Raw genomic sequence first — 14,384 nt, forward strand, 5'->3', positions numbered from 1 at the left:
GCTGAGGGACCGCGCCCAGGCTCAGAGTTCAGGCCCCAGGACCGGATCCCTCCCCCCCCAAAAAAAAACAGCGTGTACACTGTGCATGCCACAGTGCCTCTGGCACTGACTGGCATGTTCTCTGGTGTGCTGACCCTCTGGGCCAGGCAGAGTTCTGGCAGATGCCCTCATGGAGGAGGGAGATAAGACAAATGTTATGTATCTCTGGTTTCGGGACCACGGACATGGCCAGGCACCTCAGGAGTCGCCTTGAGTCAGCACAGGTGTTTGGGCTACTACGTGGACTCCATATGGCTCTGGGCAGGTGGGTGCCTTGCTACCTGCCCAGCCTCGAGGCAGCTTATGGCAGTACAGGTGTCCTGGGCAGAGCCCAACAGGCTTTTTGAGATGGAGTAGTGGAGCGCCCCAATGCTGAGTCACAGAATGGAACCCAAGGCTGATGGGACCTGGGGCTACAGGTGTCAGCGGCTATGACGGGTGTGTGTGTGTGTATGGACAGGGGAGTATGTGTGATGGGCATGTATGTATGACAGGCGTGTATATGTGGATGGGGGCTGCCGAAGGCCACGAAGAGCCATGGAGGACTGGAAAGGAGGGAGTGAGTGCTCCAGTGTGCTGCTAGTGGGCACAGATCTGACAGGGCTCTGGGCAGAGCGTGCAGCAGCCCTGCCTCTGGCAGGAATGCTCAACCTCCGCCTGGGCACGGTTCCTGTCCTACCAAGGAGGCCTAGAAACAGCATGCCCATAACATGCCGACAAACTGCACTGGCCTGTGTGTGCTTCACTATGTCCCACTGAACACAAAATTGTCATGAGATGCAGCGCACCATGCACATGCTGGCTCACGCCTAGAATCCTAGCTACTCAGGAGGCTGAGACCTGGAGAATCTTGATTTGAAACCAGCGTGGGCAAAAAAGTCCACAGTACTCCACCACCAAGGAACCAGCACAAAGCCAACTGGAGGCATGGCTCAAGGTGATAGAGTGCCAGCTGTGTGCAAACAAGCTGAGGAGGGCGGCAATGTGTAGGCCATGTGTGTTGGCACAGGTAGGCACCACCACCCTGCAGGCTCAGAGCTCCCCTCCACCTGCCCACCTTACTCCGGGAGATCACAGGCTCAGTCTGGCACACCAATGGTAGACAGTGGCAGACAATGGGCCATGAATAAAAGTTCTTTGAAGCTTACAGAGGAACAGCAGAGACACAAGGTCATCAAGCTGACAACTAGCTGTCCAGCTTTGTCCTTCCCTTTCTATTGCTCCATCTAACTAATTTTCTCTTAAGTTGGCATTTCAGCTCTGCCAGGCCCAGGGCTCAGCTCTGTCCTCTCCCCTGCCCTCCCCCACCGCTGCAGTGATGTTGCCCAGCACACTGCCTTATCAGACTCAGGTCACACATACATACACACTGCCCAAGGGATGTACTACCACACTTACTGAAAGCCCTGGAGCCGCATTCCCTACTGCCCTTCTCTCAGGATGGCCTTCCACGCTTACTGATGGCCCTGGAGCCACGTTCTGTATATTTTTTTCCATTCCTGGGATTTGAATTCAAGGTCTGGACACTGTCCCTGAGCTTCTTTGGCTCAAGGCTAGCACTCTGCTTTTTTGAGCCACAACACCACTTCCAGCTTTTTCTGTGTATATAGTTCTGAAGAATCAAACCCAGGGCTTCATGAATGCTAGGCAAGCACTCTACCACCGAGCCACCTTCCCAGCCCCGTTCTGTAGATTTTTGAAGATTCAGTATGAAGAAATGTAAATAGACAATTTCAAAAATAACATTTCAATGGATTATATTAAGATAGATTGTTAAAATTGACTTCACTTTTACTCATGTGAATGTGGCTACTGAGAGCTGAAATTGCTTCTGTGGTGAGTGTCCCATTGGTATCAGACCAGGCCGCTCTGAAGCAGAGGGAAGGTCCTGCCTTAGAAGCTCAAGAGGCAAGCAAGAAGGAAAATTCCAGAAAGTCAGAAAGCGAGGCCTATTCCATGGAGTTCTAAATGAGGCAGGAAAACAATGAATTCCTGGCCCCAGTGGCACTTTGTGGGAGGGGAAGGAGAGGAAGCCCTGTGTGCTTTGTCAGGTTTTCTGCTTTTGTGTCAAGAGCAACCATATGTGTCAGGAGCTGCAGCTCACAGAAGGCTGAGGTCTAGAGGATTGCCGGTTGAGGCCAGCCCAGGTTGAAGAGTCCACCAGACTCCATCTCCAGTTAACCAGCAAGAGGCATGACTCAAGTGGTAGAGCACCAGCCAAGCAGGCAAGCCAAGCAAGTGCAAAGCCCTGATTTCAAACCCTGCCAAGCAAGTGCAAAGCCCTGATTTCAAACCCTGTTCTAGAAGGTGTGTGTGTGTGTGTGTTAACCATTATGAAACAGTAGAACATTTAACTTCCTGAATCAGCCAAGGAGGAAAAAAAATAATAGAATGAATGCAAAATGAGAAATGTAGGGAGCAAAACCATAGCTCAATGGGACTGGGCAGGTTGAGGGGCAGTGGGAAGGGAAGTGGGGGAAATGGAGGGGGTAACTTCAACCAAGAGGCACTGCACTCATAAACTGATTTGTTGAATGGGAACCCATTTGTACAACTCCTTAAAAAATTTTAAAACCAAGAGCTGAGAGGGACTGTGCCTGGGGCAGGCTCCCTGTCCCCTATGGCAGAGGGGCCACAGCTTGGCCCATAAGCAGGCGCCCAGATGCTCAGGTTTCCTAGGAAGGTGGCCTGTCAGCTGGAAACACCCAGCTCCTAGTGAAGCGGATGCTGCAGACCCCGGGACTGCAGGCTCAGCATCGGGAAGGCAGGATGTGAGGCGCAGATGGGTAAGGAGCTCGCCACATCAGAATGGCTTGTCATCACCTCTTTTTACCTTCTTTGCAGTGCTGGGGACTGAATCTGGCTTATGCATCCTAGGCAAGCTGTCTGTGCTGTGCTACACCCAACCCTTAGCCAGAGCCTTTGTGAAGAAGACAGGAATGACAGGTAAGAGAAGGTCATGTTTCTTACCTGCCAAGGGAAGCTGGGAGGACTCAGCCAGCTTCCGCCTGCCGGGGTGGCATGTCCAGGATACGGAACCCCACATGCACATGGGTCTTCATGTGTGGAGGCAAGAGGAAGTCAGTGTTTCCCAAGCACACACAAGTGACCCATGGGCACACATAGGTGATCCACAAGCACACACTGCTTACCCACAGGCACATACAGCTTGTCCACAGGCACACACACATCCATGTGCAGGACAGTAAGCCCCATCTGTGTGTGTGAGGCCATCGGCGTGTGTGCAGCATGAAGCCCGCCCCTCTCCCCTTGGCTCCCCTGCGGTGCGGGTGTTGGGGCACAGGGCAGTGTCACTCTGGCTGGGAGGACAGCACTCGAGCCATTGCTGTGAGGGGAGGAGGGTGTGGTGGCCCACGTGAGGACTCACTCATGGGGAGGCAGGCCTTGTGGTCTGGGCCCAGCCGGTGGCCCCGTGCACAGCTGCACATGTAGGACACCTGTCCTGGGTGGCAGAAGTGCTGGCACGCGTCTGTCCTCTCGGGGTGGCATTCGTTTGTAGCTGAAAAGGAAAAGGGTAAAGCAGGAATGCTATCCCCTTGTGTGTGGGCCTGGCTCCTTGTCCGGGTGCCGGGCTCTCACACCAGCGGTATGCACTTAGGCACCTCTTGAAGACACCGTGGCACTTGCGCTTGTCCTCCTGGTTGTGTTTCCAACAGTGTGGTGGTGTGTCTAGGTCTGGGCAGGCTAGCTTTCCCATGCGCTGGTCCCACGAGGACACACAGCTGTGTGCTCTCCAGCTTGTGGATGGGGCATGGGTAGATTTGGGGATAGGGAGAGGGGGACTCCATGCCACAAAGAATTTGTGAGGTCTCTCTGGGGCAGGAGGGCTGGCCACAGACACGGCCAATGCCCAGGGAAATGCTGAGTATAGCGGGAGGGCTTCCCTTAGTGTATCAGGTAGGCTCCCAGGGCCACCTGGTGCCTGGGAGGCAGCGGGCACCGCTAGGGCGGGGCAGCCTCACCCATCTCGCAGTTCTTGCCCTCATAGCCAGGGGAGCAGGTGCAGGTGTAGGCGCGGATGTGGTCCTGGCATGACCCGTTGTTGAAGCAGGGCTGGGAGGTGCATGGAAAGCCACCTATGGGGACAGGAGCTCTGAGCCTGCAGTGCCACCTCTGTTGTCAATGCAGAGCTGGCCTCCAGTGCCTCCTGCCCCAACTGGTGTCCTCAGCTGCCTCCCTTCCTCACCACCTCACCTGCCTGCTCAGCCCGCTCCCTCCTTTGGGTGTGCTGCTCTGCCTGCCTGCATGCATGGGGTGTCTGCAGCTCTTCCCAACTCATTTTAAGGAAGGTCCCTGGCTCCCCCTTCCCCCAGCCCTACCCCGGCCCCAAGTCCCCTAGTTCTGTACCAGTATTCCAGCCAAAGAAGGCCTGCTGAGCAGGCCTCAGGCTACATGCATCTGGGTCAGATCAAAGGTCTCCCAAGTCCGAGCCTTCTGGGAGCCCACACTTGAGCACTAGCTGCCCTTCCCATGCCTGACACATTCTCGGCAAGAAGGAACCATGGGGCTTCCTCTGATACCTGTTGGCAGTCCGCAGGGCTCTCTGACACATCACTGGTGTGGGACCAAACGCTGGCTCCCAGGATCTGGAGGCCTGGAAGGCCAGGTCCAGGGGCCCAGCAGGGCTCTCCCAGCCTCACCCACCCCAGGAGGTAACAGAGAAAAGCACACCCAAGGGAGAGAGCCACTCACCCCTGTACTGCCTCCAGAATTCCTCCTGTGAACAAGAAACATAAAAATAGTCACTAGCACAGGCACACACCTTGTGGATGGGCTTGAACATCAAGGAAAGATTGGGTTTGTTCACCCATGCTGGTAGAGAGGAGGACGTGCAGTTCTCTAGTTAGCAGGTCCTTAGTTATAGGGAACCTACATTTGCCAACTCCACAAAACCAACCTATCCACATACGCCTGGCACCTCCCACTGAGGGAGGGCACAGAAACCTCATGGAGGGGTATGGGGGATGCAGGAACCCCACTGTGGGGATACAGGAACACAGCCCCACCGCCTCGCCTCCTGACAGCTCTCTCCCCAGGCCTGCCTCCAGAGCACAGGGCAGCACAGAGCACGCTGGAGAAGGTACACTACCCTTTCTCTTTGCAACCGCAGGAGGACACGGGACACTGGCAGGGAGGGGCATGTGTGGGAGAGAGCTGAGGGGGCAGGGAAGGGTGAGTAGGGGACAGAAAGGGAGGGAGGGAGTGTATATGTGTGTGTTATTTGGAACAATGGAGTCACACGTCCCTGGGTCCTGAGATGGACAGGGTCATCTGCCTCGTCTGGAGTGGGGACCCTCCCTGGCTGCTGGGGTGGGCTGAGTTTCCCTGCGTTTCCTCCACTGCAGGATCAGGCACCCACCAGCCCCAGTACCTGCACCAGGATGCAGCTCCTTGGAAGGGCACCTGAGCCAGGGCCACTAAGCGTGGTCGTGAGCGTGGTTGTGAGCAAGGCCAAGCTGGGGGGTGAGCGTGGTTGCGAGTGTGGTGATGAGCAGTGGCCAGGCTTGGGGGGGGGTGAGCGTGGTCATGAGTGTGGTTGTGAGCGGAGGCCAGGCTGGGGGCCGAACTCAGCTGTGCCTGGGGAGGGGCCCAGCCCTCAGGGGTGAGCGTGCTCTGCCCTGGGCAGGTGTACGTACTGTGAGCACATCGTCCTCAAACACTTCCCTGCTCTCCTCATAGACGCAGATCTCCTCATAGCACTCCCTTTCCAGGTCTCCCTGGAGGAGCTCTTCCAGGAGGTAGGAGCCAGCACGCCTCCATCTCCCGAGTACTGCACTGGCTCTCGGGGCTGAGAGAAACACTGCAGGAGAGGATGGAGCATCAGCTAGCTGCGTGCCCCACCCCTGCTGCCTGGGCTCCACAGGACTGGGACAGCACAGGCATCCCTGTGATGTGCCTGACCTCAGCCACGGGGACACTGCTCTGCAGACGGACATTTTACCAGTAGAGAAGCAGGGCCCTGTGGGTGTGTTGGGTGGGCCTGTCATTCTAGGGGTGTACAAAAGAGGGTCATGATCAGGCCAGGACCCGGCAAAAAGCCTACCCAAGAAACAACTGAAGCAAAAAGGGTTGAGGGAATGGCTTAAGTGGTAGAGCACCTTCCTGGCAAGTGTAAATCAAGTTCAAATTCAAGTACCACCCCTCTCCTCGTATCTGCTGCTGGGAGAGGCTATGGCTGTCAGTGTAGTGCGGGCCTGGGAGAGGCAAGACAGGTATCCACGTGTGAAAGTCCACCTGTGCCACAGGTGTAAATGCTGAGCCGCCTCCCCACCAAAGGGAAGAATCACAGCCAGGGCAGAGAGTAGAAAACTGGGCCCATTTCAGTCAGAGAGGAGAAGATGCAATAAATAGATTCTGACCCCGGCAGCCACAGGCCTGGACACAGGCTTGGCCTCCCCAGCCACAGGCCAGTGGGGCCCGGCACTGTGGCCTCCTTGGGATCACATGGAGCCCTGCAGGGCAAACATGGAGAACATTCTAGATGACAGACAGGCAGGGAGCCTGGGATCTGGTGTCATGGGTGGAGATGGAAGTGTGGCACCAAGGTCCACTCTACTGACCCCGGGCAGCCCTTCTACAGACTCCTGAGTTCCAGATGGACTCACAGCTGCCCAAAGCAAAGACCATTTTCCAGACCTCTGTAAGGCAGGGGCAGGGGTGGAGGCCCAAGTGCTGGCCAGGAGACACAAACAGCAGGGCTGGGGGTCACCCCTGAGAGCTTTTAGAGGCTTCTTGAAAACACTGGGTGCAGCCCCCAGTTCCGTTCTTTGTCCCTCCCTCCATGCTGCTGCCTGATTTGGTGGCTGGAGCTCCAAGCACCACTCTGGTGGGTGATACACCATTTCTGGCACATGCAGCTTCATGGTTTTATATGTGAAGGAGAAGCACCTTCTTCCACTTCTTCACCATCCCTTAGCTTTTTTTTGTCTGGGCTTGAACTGTGGGCCTGGGCACTGTCCTCGAGCTTTTCAGCTCAAGGCGAATGTTCTACCACTTGAGCCACAGCACCACTTCTGGCTTTCTGGTGGTTAATTGGAGATTAGAGCCTATGGATTTTCCTGTCTGAGCTGGTTTTGAACCACAATCCTCAGATATCAGCCTCCTGAGTAGTTAGGATGACAGGCATGAGCCACCCATGCCTGGCTCATCCCTTAACTTTTTTGGCTAAAAGTAGCCCAACCTGGGAGAAGTTGTGCCTATGACACAATGAAGGATACATCTATCTATCTATCTATCTATCTGTCTGTCTGTCTGTCTGTCTGTCTGTCTGTCTGTCTGTCTGTCTGTCTATCTGTCTGTCTGTCTGTCTATCTACCTACCTACCCACCCATCTGACTTCATTGTCATTGTAAATTGTTGCTGGCCTCACTGGTCTTCATTCTGTCATTGGTGATGTTTGCTTCAATTCCTTCTTGGATGGTGTGTGCTCCAAGGGCATGGTGACCAGAGAACACATGGTTCTGGAGCCCGTGGGTGGGTCAGGTATGCATAGCCAGCTGCAGGGCCTCCACATCCCTGGGCTTGAAGCCACAGAGTTCCAAGGCCTGCCTCTTCCTCCACAGCCTTTCTTGTGTCTCCTGCTAGTGGCCTCTGCCAGGACCCTGTTTCCAAGAAAGACTGTGGGCCAGGGTCTGGGTAGACTGTGGCCACAGGCCCCCTGCTGGAGGCCAGGGAGTCCATGTCCCCAGCCGTTTTTGAGCAAATTGTTCCTGAGTCCTTGCTGGTTTGCCCTGAGCCACCCCACTCTGCCGGGGCCCCTGGGGTCACCCTCCCGAGGAAGCTTCGTGACTGTGCTGGAAAGGGCAAGGGACAGACCAAAGAGCGACGCCTACCTGACAGCCGCACCTGGGGGAGGACGAGGAGGAGCAGGAGCCCCCAGAGCAGCAGGACGCGGCCGGCCATGCTAACGCAGGGTCTGGCAGGGCGGGCAGGACAAGGTCTGCAAACATCAAAGTACAGGGCCCTGGGGAGGGGCCTGGCCAGCAGGCTCCAGAATACCTCAAGGGCTGTGCAGAGCGTCCCCCAGCCTTTGCCCGCCAGCAGCCTGAGTGGGGAGCGTGTGCCAGTGATGCCCAGAAGGCAAAACTGAATACTCACCGAAGCAGAAGATCTCATTAGGTAAAAAGACAGCGAGGCCAGCAGCCTCCGAGTGACAGGGAAGCCGGTGAACACCTACAAACTGTGGTGAAGGGAAAATCCATGGCTGGAGGAGTGGTTCATATAGGGTGCTTGTTTGATGAGTGAGCATGAAGCCCTGAGTTCAAACCCCAGTGCTGCCAAGGGGAAGGAAGGAAAACAAAAACAAAAACAGTTAATTTTCAGTGGGTAAGCCAAAAGCATCTAACACCTGGAACTTAATTGTATAGGATTAAGAACAATCTTTGTACTGGCTCCCACTCTCACGACCATTGCAGTACATGAGCTCCATAGAGACAGCACAGGGACAAGCGAGAGCCGGACAGGCACTGAGCGACTCTGTGCCTTGCAGAGGAAAAACTAAACATGAGCAAAGGAGATCCTAAGAAGCCGAGGGGCAAAATGTCATCATATGCATTCTTTGTGCAAACTTGCTGGGAGGAGCACAAGAAGAAGCACCTGGGCTGGGCACCGGTGGTTCACACCTGTCATCCTATCTACTCAGGAGGCTGAGATCTGAGGATCATGGTTCAAAGCCAGCCCGGGCAGAAAAGTCCGTGAGACTCTGATTTCCAATAAACCACTAGAAAACTGGAAGTGGTGCTGTGGCTCAAGAGGTAGAGTGCTCGCCTTGAGCTGAAGAGCACAGGGACAGTGCCCAGGCCCAGCGTTCAAGCCCCACGACCGACAAAAAAAAAAAGCACCTGGATGCTTCTGTCAACTTCTCAGACTTTTTTTTTTGCGGGGGGGGAGGTCCAGTCGTTGGGCCTGAACTCTGGGCCTGGGCGCTGTCCCTCAGCTCTTTAGCTCAAGGCTAGCACTCTACCACTTGAGCCACAGCGCCACTTCCGGCTTTTTTCTTTTTGCTTCTGTGATGCTGAGGAATTGAACCCAGGGCCTCAGGCATGCAAGGCAAGAGCTCTACCACTGAGCCACCTTCCCTGCCCCTTCTCAGACTTTTCTAAGAAGTGTTCAGAGAGGTGGAAGACTATGTCTGCTAAAGAGAAAGGGAAATTTGAAGACAGACAAGGCCCGTTATGAAAAAGAACTGAAAACCTACATCCCTCCTAAAGGGGAAACAAAAAAGAAGTTCAAGGATCCCAATGCACCCAAAAGGCCTCCTTCGGCCTTCTTGTTCTGTTCTGAATATCGCCCTAAAATCAAAGGGGAACATCCTGTCCTGTCTATTGGTGATGTTGCAAAAAAACTGGGAGAGAAGTGGAACAACACTGCTGCAGATGACAAGCAGCCTCATGAAAAGAAGCCTCGAAGTGGAAGGAAAACTATGAAAAGGATATTGCTGCCTACCGAGCTAAAGGAAAGCCTGATGCAGCAAAGAAAAGGAGTTGTGAAGGCTGAAAAGAGCAAGAAGAAGAAGAAAGAGGAGGAAGATGAATAGGACGAAGAAGAAGAGGAAGATGAAGAGGATGAGAATGGAGATGAAGAGGATGATGATGAATAAGTTGGTTCTAGCACAGTTTTTTCCTGTCTATAAAGCATTTAACCCCCCTGTACACAACTCACTCCTTTTAAAGAAAAAAATTGAAATGTAAGGCTGTGTAAGATTTGTTTTTAAACTGTACAGTGTCTTTTTTTGTATAGTTAACACACTACCAAATGTATCTTTAGATAGCCCTGTCCTGGTGGTATTTTCAATAGCCACTAACCTTGCCTGGTACAGTATGAGGGATGTAAATTGGCATGGAAATTTAAAGCAGGTTCTTGTTGGTGCACAGTACAAATTAGTTATATATGGGGATGGTAGTTTTTAATCTTCAGTTGTCTGACACAGCTTATATGAAAGAATTGTTCTGTTAACTGAATACCACTCTGTAATTGCAAAAAAAAAAGTTGCAGCTGTTTTGTGGACATTCTGAATGTTTCTAAGTAAGTACAATTTTTTTATTAGTTAAAAAAAAAGAACAATCTTTGTGCCACCTGTTATGAAAAGGCTTGAAAAACGTGCTCTTCAAGACAATTCCATGCGGAAATTTACACTTTCAGAACATTTTGCTAGACTGTTTGTAGTCCTAGCTATTTGGGAGGCTCAGATCTGGTTCAGAGCTAGCCCAGCTAGCCCAAAGCCAGCTATCTCCAAAACAACCAGCAAAAAGCTGTGTGGGAGACCTGGCTCACGTGATAGAGCCTCAGCTGAGTAAACAAGTCAGGCAAGTGTGAGGTACTAGTTTTTAAAAATCACTAAATAGGGCTGGGAAGATAGCTCAGTGGTAGAGCGCTTGCCTTGCATGCCTGAGGCCCTGGGTTCGATTTCTCAGCACCACATAAGCAAAAAGAAAAAAGCCGGAAGTGGCGCTGTGGCTCAAGTGGTAGAGCGCTAGCCTTGAGCTGAAGAGCTGAGGGACAGCGCCCAGGCCCAGAGTTCAGGCCCCACGACCAGACCCCCCAAAAAAATCACTAAATAATTTTAAGACCTGCTTAAAAATAGGCAACTAGGCTAGGGCCAGGTGCATCTGACTGAGAGTCGTTCACAGGCTCCGCTGTCTGCTGGCAGCCCCAGGAAAACATCTGCAGACTGGGTGCCTTCCAGGCAGCAGAGGCGCCCGGCTCACAGTGGTAGGGGCCGGAAATCAAAGGAGAGGCACCGACAGGGTCAGGGTTTGGTGTGGGGCTGCGGCTCATGGACAGTGCTGCCCGGCGGTGTCCCCCCCCCCCCAGGAAGAGAGGTAGAGGCTCCAGGCCTCGGTATGAGGTGTAGTCAACATTTCAGAATATGAAAAACAGTGGGACACGGACATTCAGATTATAGCAGTGGTAAAACGATTCTACGGTGGTTTCCTGTGGCAGGTTTCTCACCCGCCACCTCCAAGAGGCCCTCTGGTCAACAAATCCTACAGAACAGCTCTCATCAGAACATCAAAAGTGGCGCCCACCACCCTCCTCCCATCCCTTAGTACAACATGAGCCTCATCCCCCAGCCCTTTGTGGGAAAAGACAAGTCACATGCTAGGGGCTTCGACTCCTGAGTTCTGAATACCCTGGAGCCATGCTGCACCTCGTCCTTCCAATGCTGGGCTGTCCTCTCTGTGGCCTTCCCTCCTGGGCTGTTCCAATCCCTGAACTGGCAGAGCTAGATGGGGGCCGCAGAGCCCAAGGTTTGTTCCCCCAGTGGCCTGGTTGTCTGCGTCTTGGGACCTCACTGTGTCCCAGCTTGGTCCCCTCTGTCATCAGCCCTACACAATGTGCCCATTTCAGCATCCCTGGCCTTCCTGTGTCTTCCTGGCAGCTGTGTGCTCATAGCCTGTGGGGCGAGGTCCTCTTGGAGTCTGTGATTTACATGGACCCCCGAGGCACTCTCCCTGTTTGGAGGCCTGGAGATGTGTACATGCCTAGAGGATGTTTCTTCCCTCCTTCCTGGCTGAGACAGGCACAGGCTGGTCCAGGTTCATCCTTCTCTCACTGGTTCATCCACACTTTTGTTCTTGATCTGCTGAGGATAGGCACCTCTTCTAGGGCCTCCCTGGGGACTGGTGGTGGCCCTTCCACCCTGGGGTTCAGCCACCCAGGACCAGGCAGGAAATAAGGGGAGACACATAAGAAAGGAGGATGGGCCTGGTCTGGTGACACGTCCCAGGGCTGGCACCCTCCCTCACACTGGGGCACTGCCACCCTCTGCCAGCCTCTTCCTCTGTGTGGGCCCCTGGCAAGGTCTGACAGAACCTAAAAGTGGCCTTGAGCACATTCATATCTGCCACTAGCTATCTATGAAATCCTCTGGTTCCTGTGGGAGTTGCTGCTGCTGCCCACATGAGGCTTGGTTGTGTGCTTTGTGTCCCAGCCTGTGCTGACCTGGGGTCAACGGAGCCCAGGGATCTCACATTTTCAGGGACAGCCACAAAGTCCTGTCAGATGTAGCTAAGACTACTCCCCCAGCCCAGACCACACCTCTCCTGATGAGACCATACCCCTCCTGGTGAGACCACACCCATCCTAGAGAGACCACGCCCCTCCTGGTGAGACCACACCCCTCCTGGTGAGACCACACCCCTCCTGGTGAGACCACGCCCCTCTTAATAAGACCACACCCCTCCTGGACTGACCACACCCCTCCTAATGAGACCACACCCCTCCTGGTGAGACCACGCCCCTCACACTGCTCCCCTGGTCCTGTTGAGGTGCATTCTGAGCATCCAGGAACTGTACACAGCCAGGCCTTCCTACAGATGGAACACCCCAAGAACAGGGACCACCTTTGTGAGAACAGAGTGACTCTGAGCCCTAGAATGGCACTCAGAGGTGAGGAGGACTCAGCACTGCCTGTCCTGGCCATGCCCTGCTTCCTTGGCTGGGTCAGCAGAGAGGGTCGTGATGACACCTGCCAACTAGTGACACTCTGGTGGCTTTAGGGGGCAGGACCCTCCAGAACAGAAACTCATCCCAAGTCCTGCAAAGATGGCCATATCCACGATGGAACTGGAGAAAGCCACTGTCTTCCGGCAAAGCTCTCCTGTTCATTTGTGTCCTTCTCCACAGTCTTGGGCTCCATACCCGTCACCATGCTTCTAAACTGCCTGTCCCCTGGAGTGAGGCAATGTCTCAGCACCCCAGGACCAAGAACTGAGGGGTCATCTCCCTTCTGGCTCTGAGCAGCATAGGGCTCGGCCCTATGAAAGCACTGACTGTGGTATCATGTCAGTTGTGGTGTCATGTTGGTTATGGTGTCATGGTGGTGGTGCTGTGGTTATGGTATCATGACTTCAATATGATGACTGATATTGTGGTTGGTTGTGGTATTGTGGCTGTAGTTTCATGGCTGTGGTATCATGTTGGTTGTGGTATCATGTTGGTTGTGGTGTCATGTCGGTTGTGGTGTCATGGTGGTGGTGCTGTGGTTGTGGTATCATAAAAATTCCAATATCACGACTGATATTGTGGTTGGCTGTGGTATTGTGGCTGTAGTTCTATAGCTGTGGTATGTGGTTATGGTGTCATGACTGCAATATCACAACTGATATTGTGGTTGGCTGTGGTGTTATGGTTGCAGTGTTCTGGTTGTGGCATGATGACTGTGGTATGCAAGTCTGCTCATCACTCTCATGGGGCAATGTCACACCCCTCTCTTCTCCATCTTTGCTCCTGCTGCACTCTGTCCTTAAGTGCTCACTTTCCAATGGATTGTTGTTCTGAACAAAGATAGGCCTCCCCGGAGTCACTGGTGGAGAGAGGTCATAGACCAGGCCCTGGGCATGTTGCTGGTGGCTTTAGTCAGCAATATGCTGCTGCTGAAGCATGTGCTGCTCAGATGAGAGGTTAAATGTCTGCTGTTGATGCCCCCTGCCTCCCACCATCCCTCCAGAACATCCTGGGTGGGCTCTTTTCTGGATGGGCCTCCGCAGAGGCCTGTCCATACCCATCCACAATGCAGGCTCCCCGTGGCCCTCCGTTTCTGTGGCATGCCTGTGACACACGGTCCTGCAGTGCGTGCCAGCTGCTGCTGATCTGCGAGCCTCTCAGTGTTCCCTTAGGGCCCACACATGCTGTCATCTCTGGGAATAGGAATCCAGGGCTCGCCTTGGGGCCTGGATGGGACCAGAGAGTCACTCTGCAGCCTAGAGATAGTTCGGCAGATGCCGGGAAGCTGAGCCTTCCCTCCTGGGAGCAGGGTGACTTGGGCTGGGAGCAAGTAGGCAGCAGACAGCGGGCTTGCAGAAGGCCTGGGCTTGGCCGGGTCTGTGCAGGGCAGGCAAGGGGAGACTCCCGACAGGTTCCAGGAAGCAGAGGGCTTGTGCACATTGACTTTTCCTAACCTTACAAAACCTCCTGTTTACAAAAGGTTCTGTCTGCTCCCGACGTTGGGGGAAGTTTTGTTCTAGAACTTTTAACCTTTGCTTTATCAAAGTTGCGCAAAATGCAAACTGTACTGGGACTTTTGGGAAACACAGGGCAGCTCCATCTGGATGGCCAATTCTGTTTACTGAAAATCTGCTTGTTTCCCTAACCGTGTGACTTGGGACATGGATGCAGTGTTGAGTTGCAGCAGGGCAGGGAAGGGAGAGGTGGTACCATGGGCCCTACTCAGAGGTGCAAGTCACTGGAGGAATTCCAGAAACTTCTGGGACAGCCTCATCCCAGAGACCTGGAGCTCCCTCTACCCCATCCCTAATCCACATGTGAGGGGTCACCGTCCTGCTCCGTGAGCAGGCACTTGATCTGTGCACACACCACGCAGT

General features: G+C 53.9%; 1 protein-coding gene and 1 pseudogene across 1 annotated transcript in view; one reads left to right on the plus strand and one right to left on the minus strand.

Moving 5' to 3' along the window:
• Proz (protein Z, vitamin K-dependent plasma glycoprotein) overlaps positions 1-7,962 on the minus strand; it is a 9,845-nt gene extending 1,883 nt beyond the window's left edge. Inside the window, exons 1-6 of the mRNA XM_013022716.1 lie at positions 7,893-7,962; positions 5,697-5,860; positions 4,753-4,777; positions 4,023-4,136; positions 3,428-3,559; positions 1,097-1,182 (exon numbers count right to left, since the gene is read on the minus strand). Of these exons, the coding sequence (XP_012878170.1) occupies positions 1,097-1,182; positions 3,428-3,559; positions 4,023-4,136; positions 4,753-4,777; positions 5,697-5,860; positions 7,893-7,962 (591 nt within the window). The remainder of the gene's footprint in view (positions 1-1,096; positions 1,183-3,427; positions 3,560-4,022; positions 4,137-4,752; positions 4,778-5,696; positions 5,861-7,892) is intronic.
• Positions 7,963-8,562: 600 nt separating this feature from the next.
• On the plus strand, positions 8,563-9,923 carry LOC105990392 (annotated as a pseudogene).
• The last annotated feature ends 4,461 nt before the right edge of the window (positions 9,924-14,384 follow it).

The sequence above is a fragment of the Dipodomys ordii genome, unplaced genomic scaffold (genome assembly GCF_000151885.1).
Source record: "Dipodomys ordii isolate 6190 unplaced genomic scaffold, Dord_2.0 Scaffold64, whole genome shotgun sequence".
NCBI classification, from domain to species: Eukaryota; Metazoa; Chordata; class Mammalia; order Rodentia; family Heteromyidae; genus Dipodomys; species Dipodomys ordii.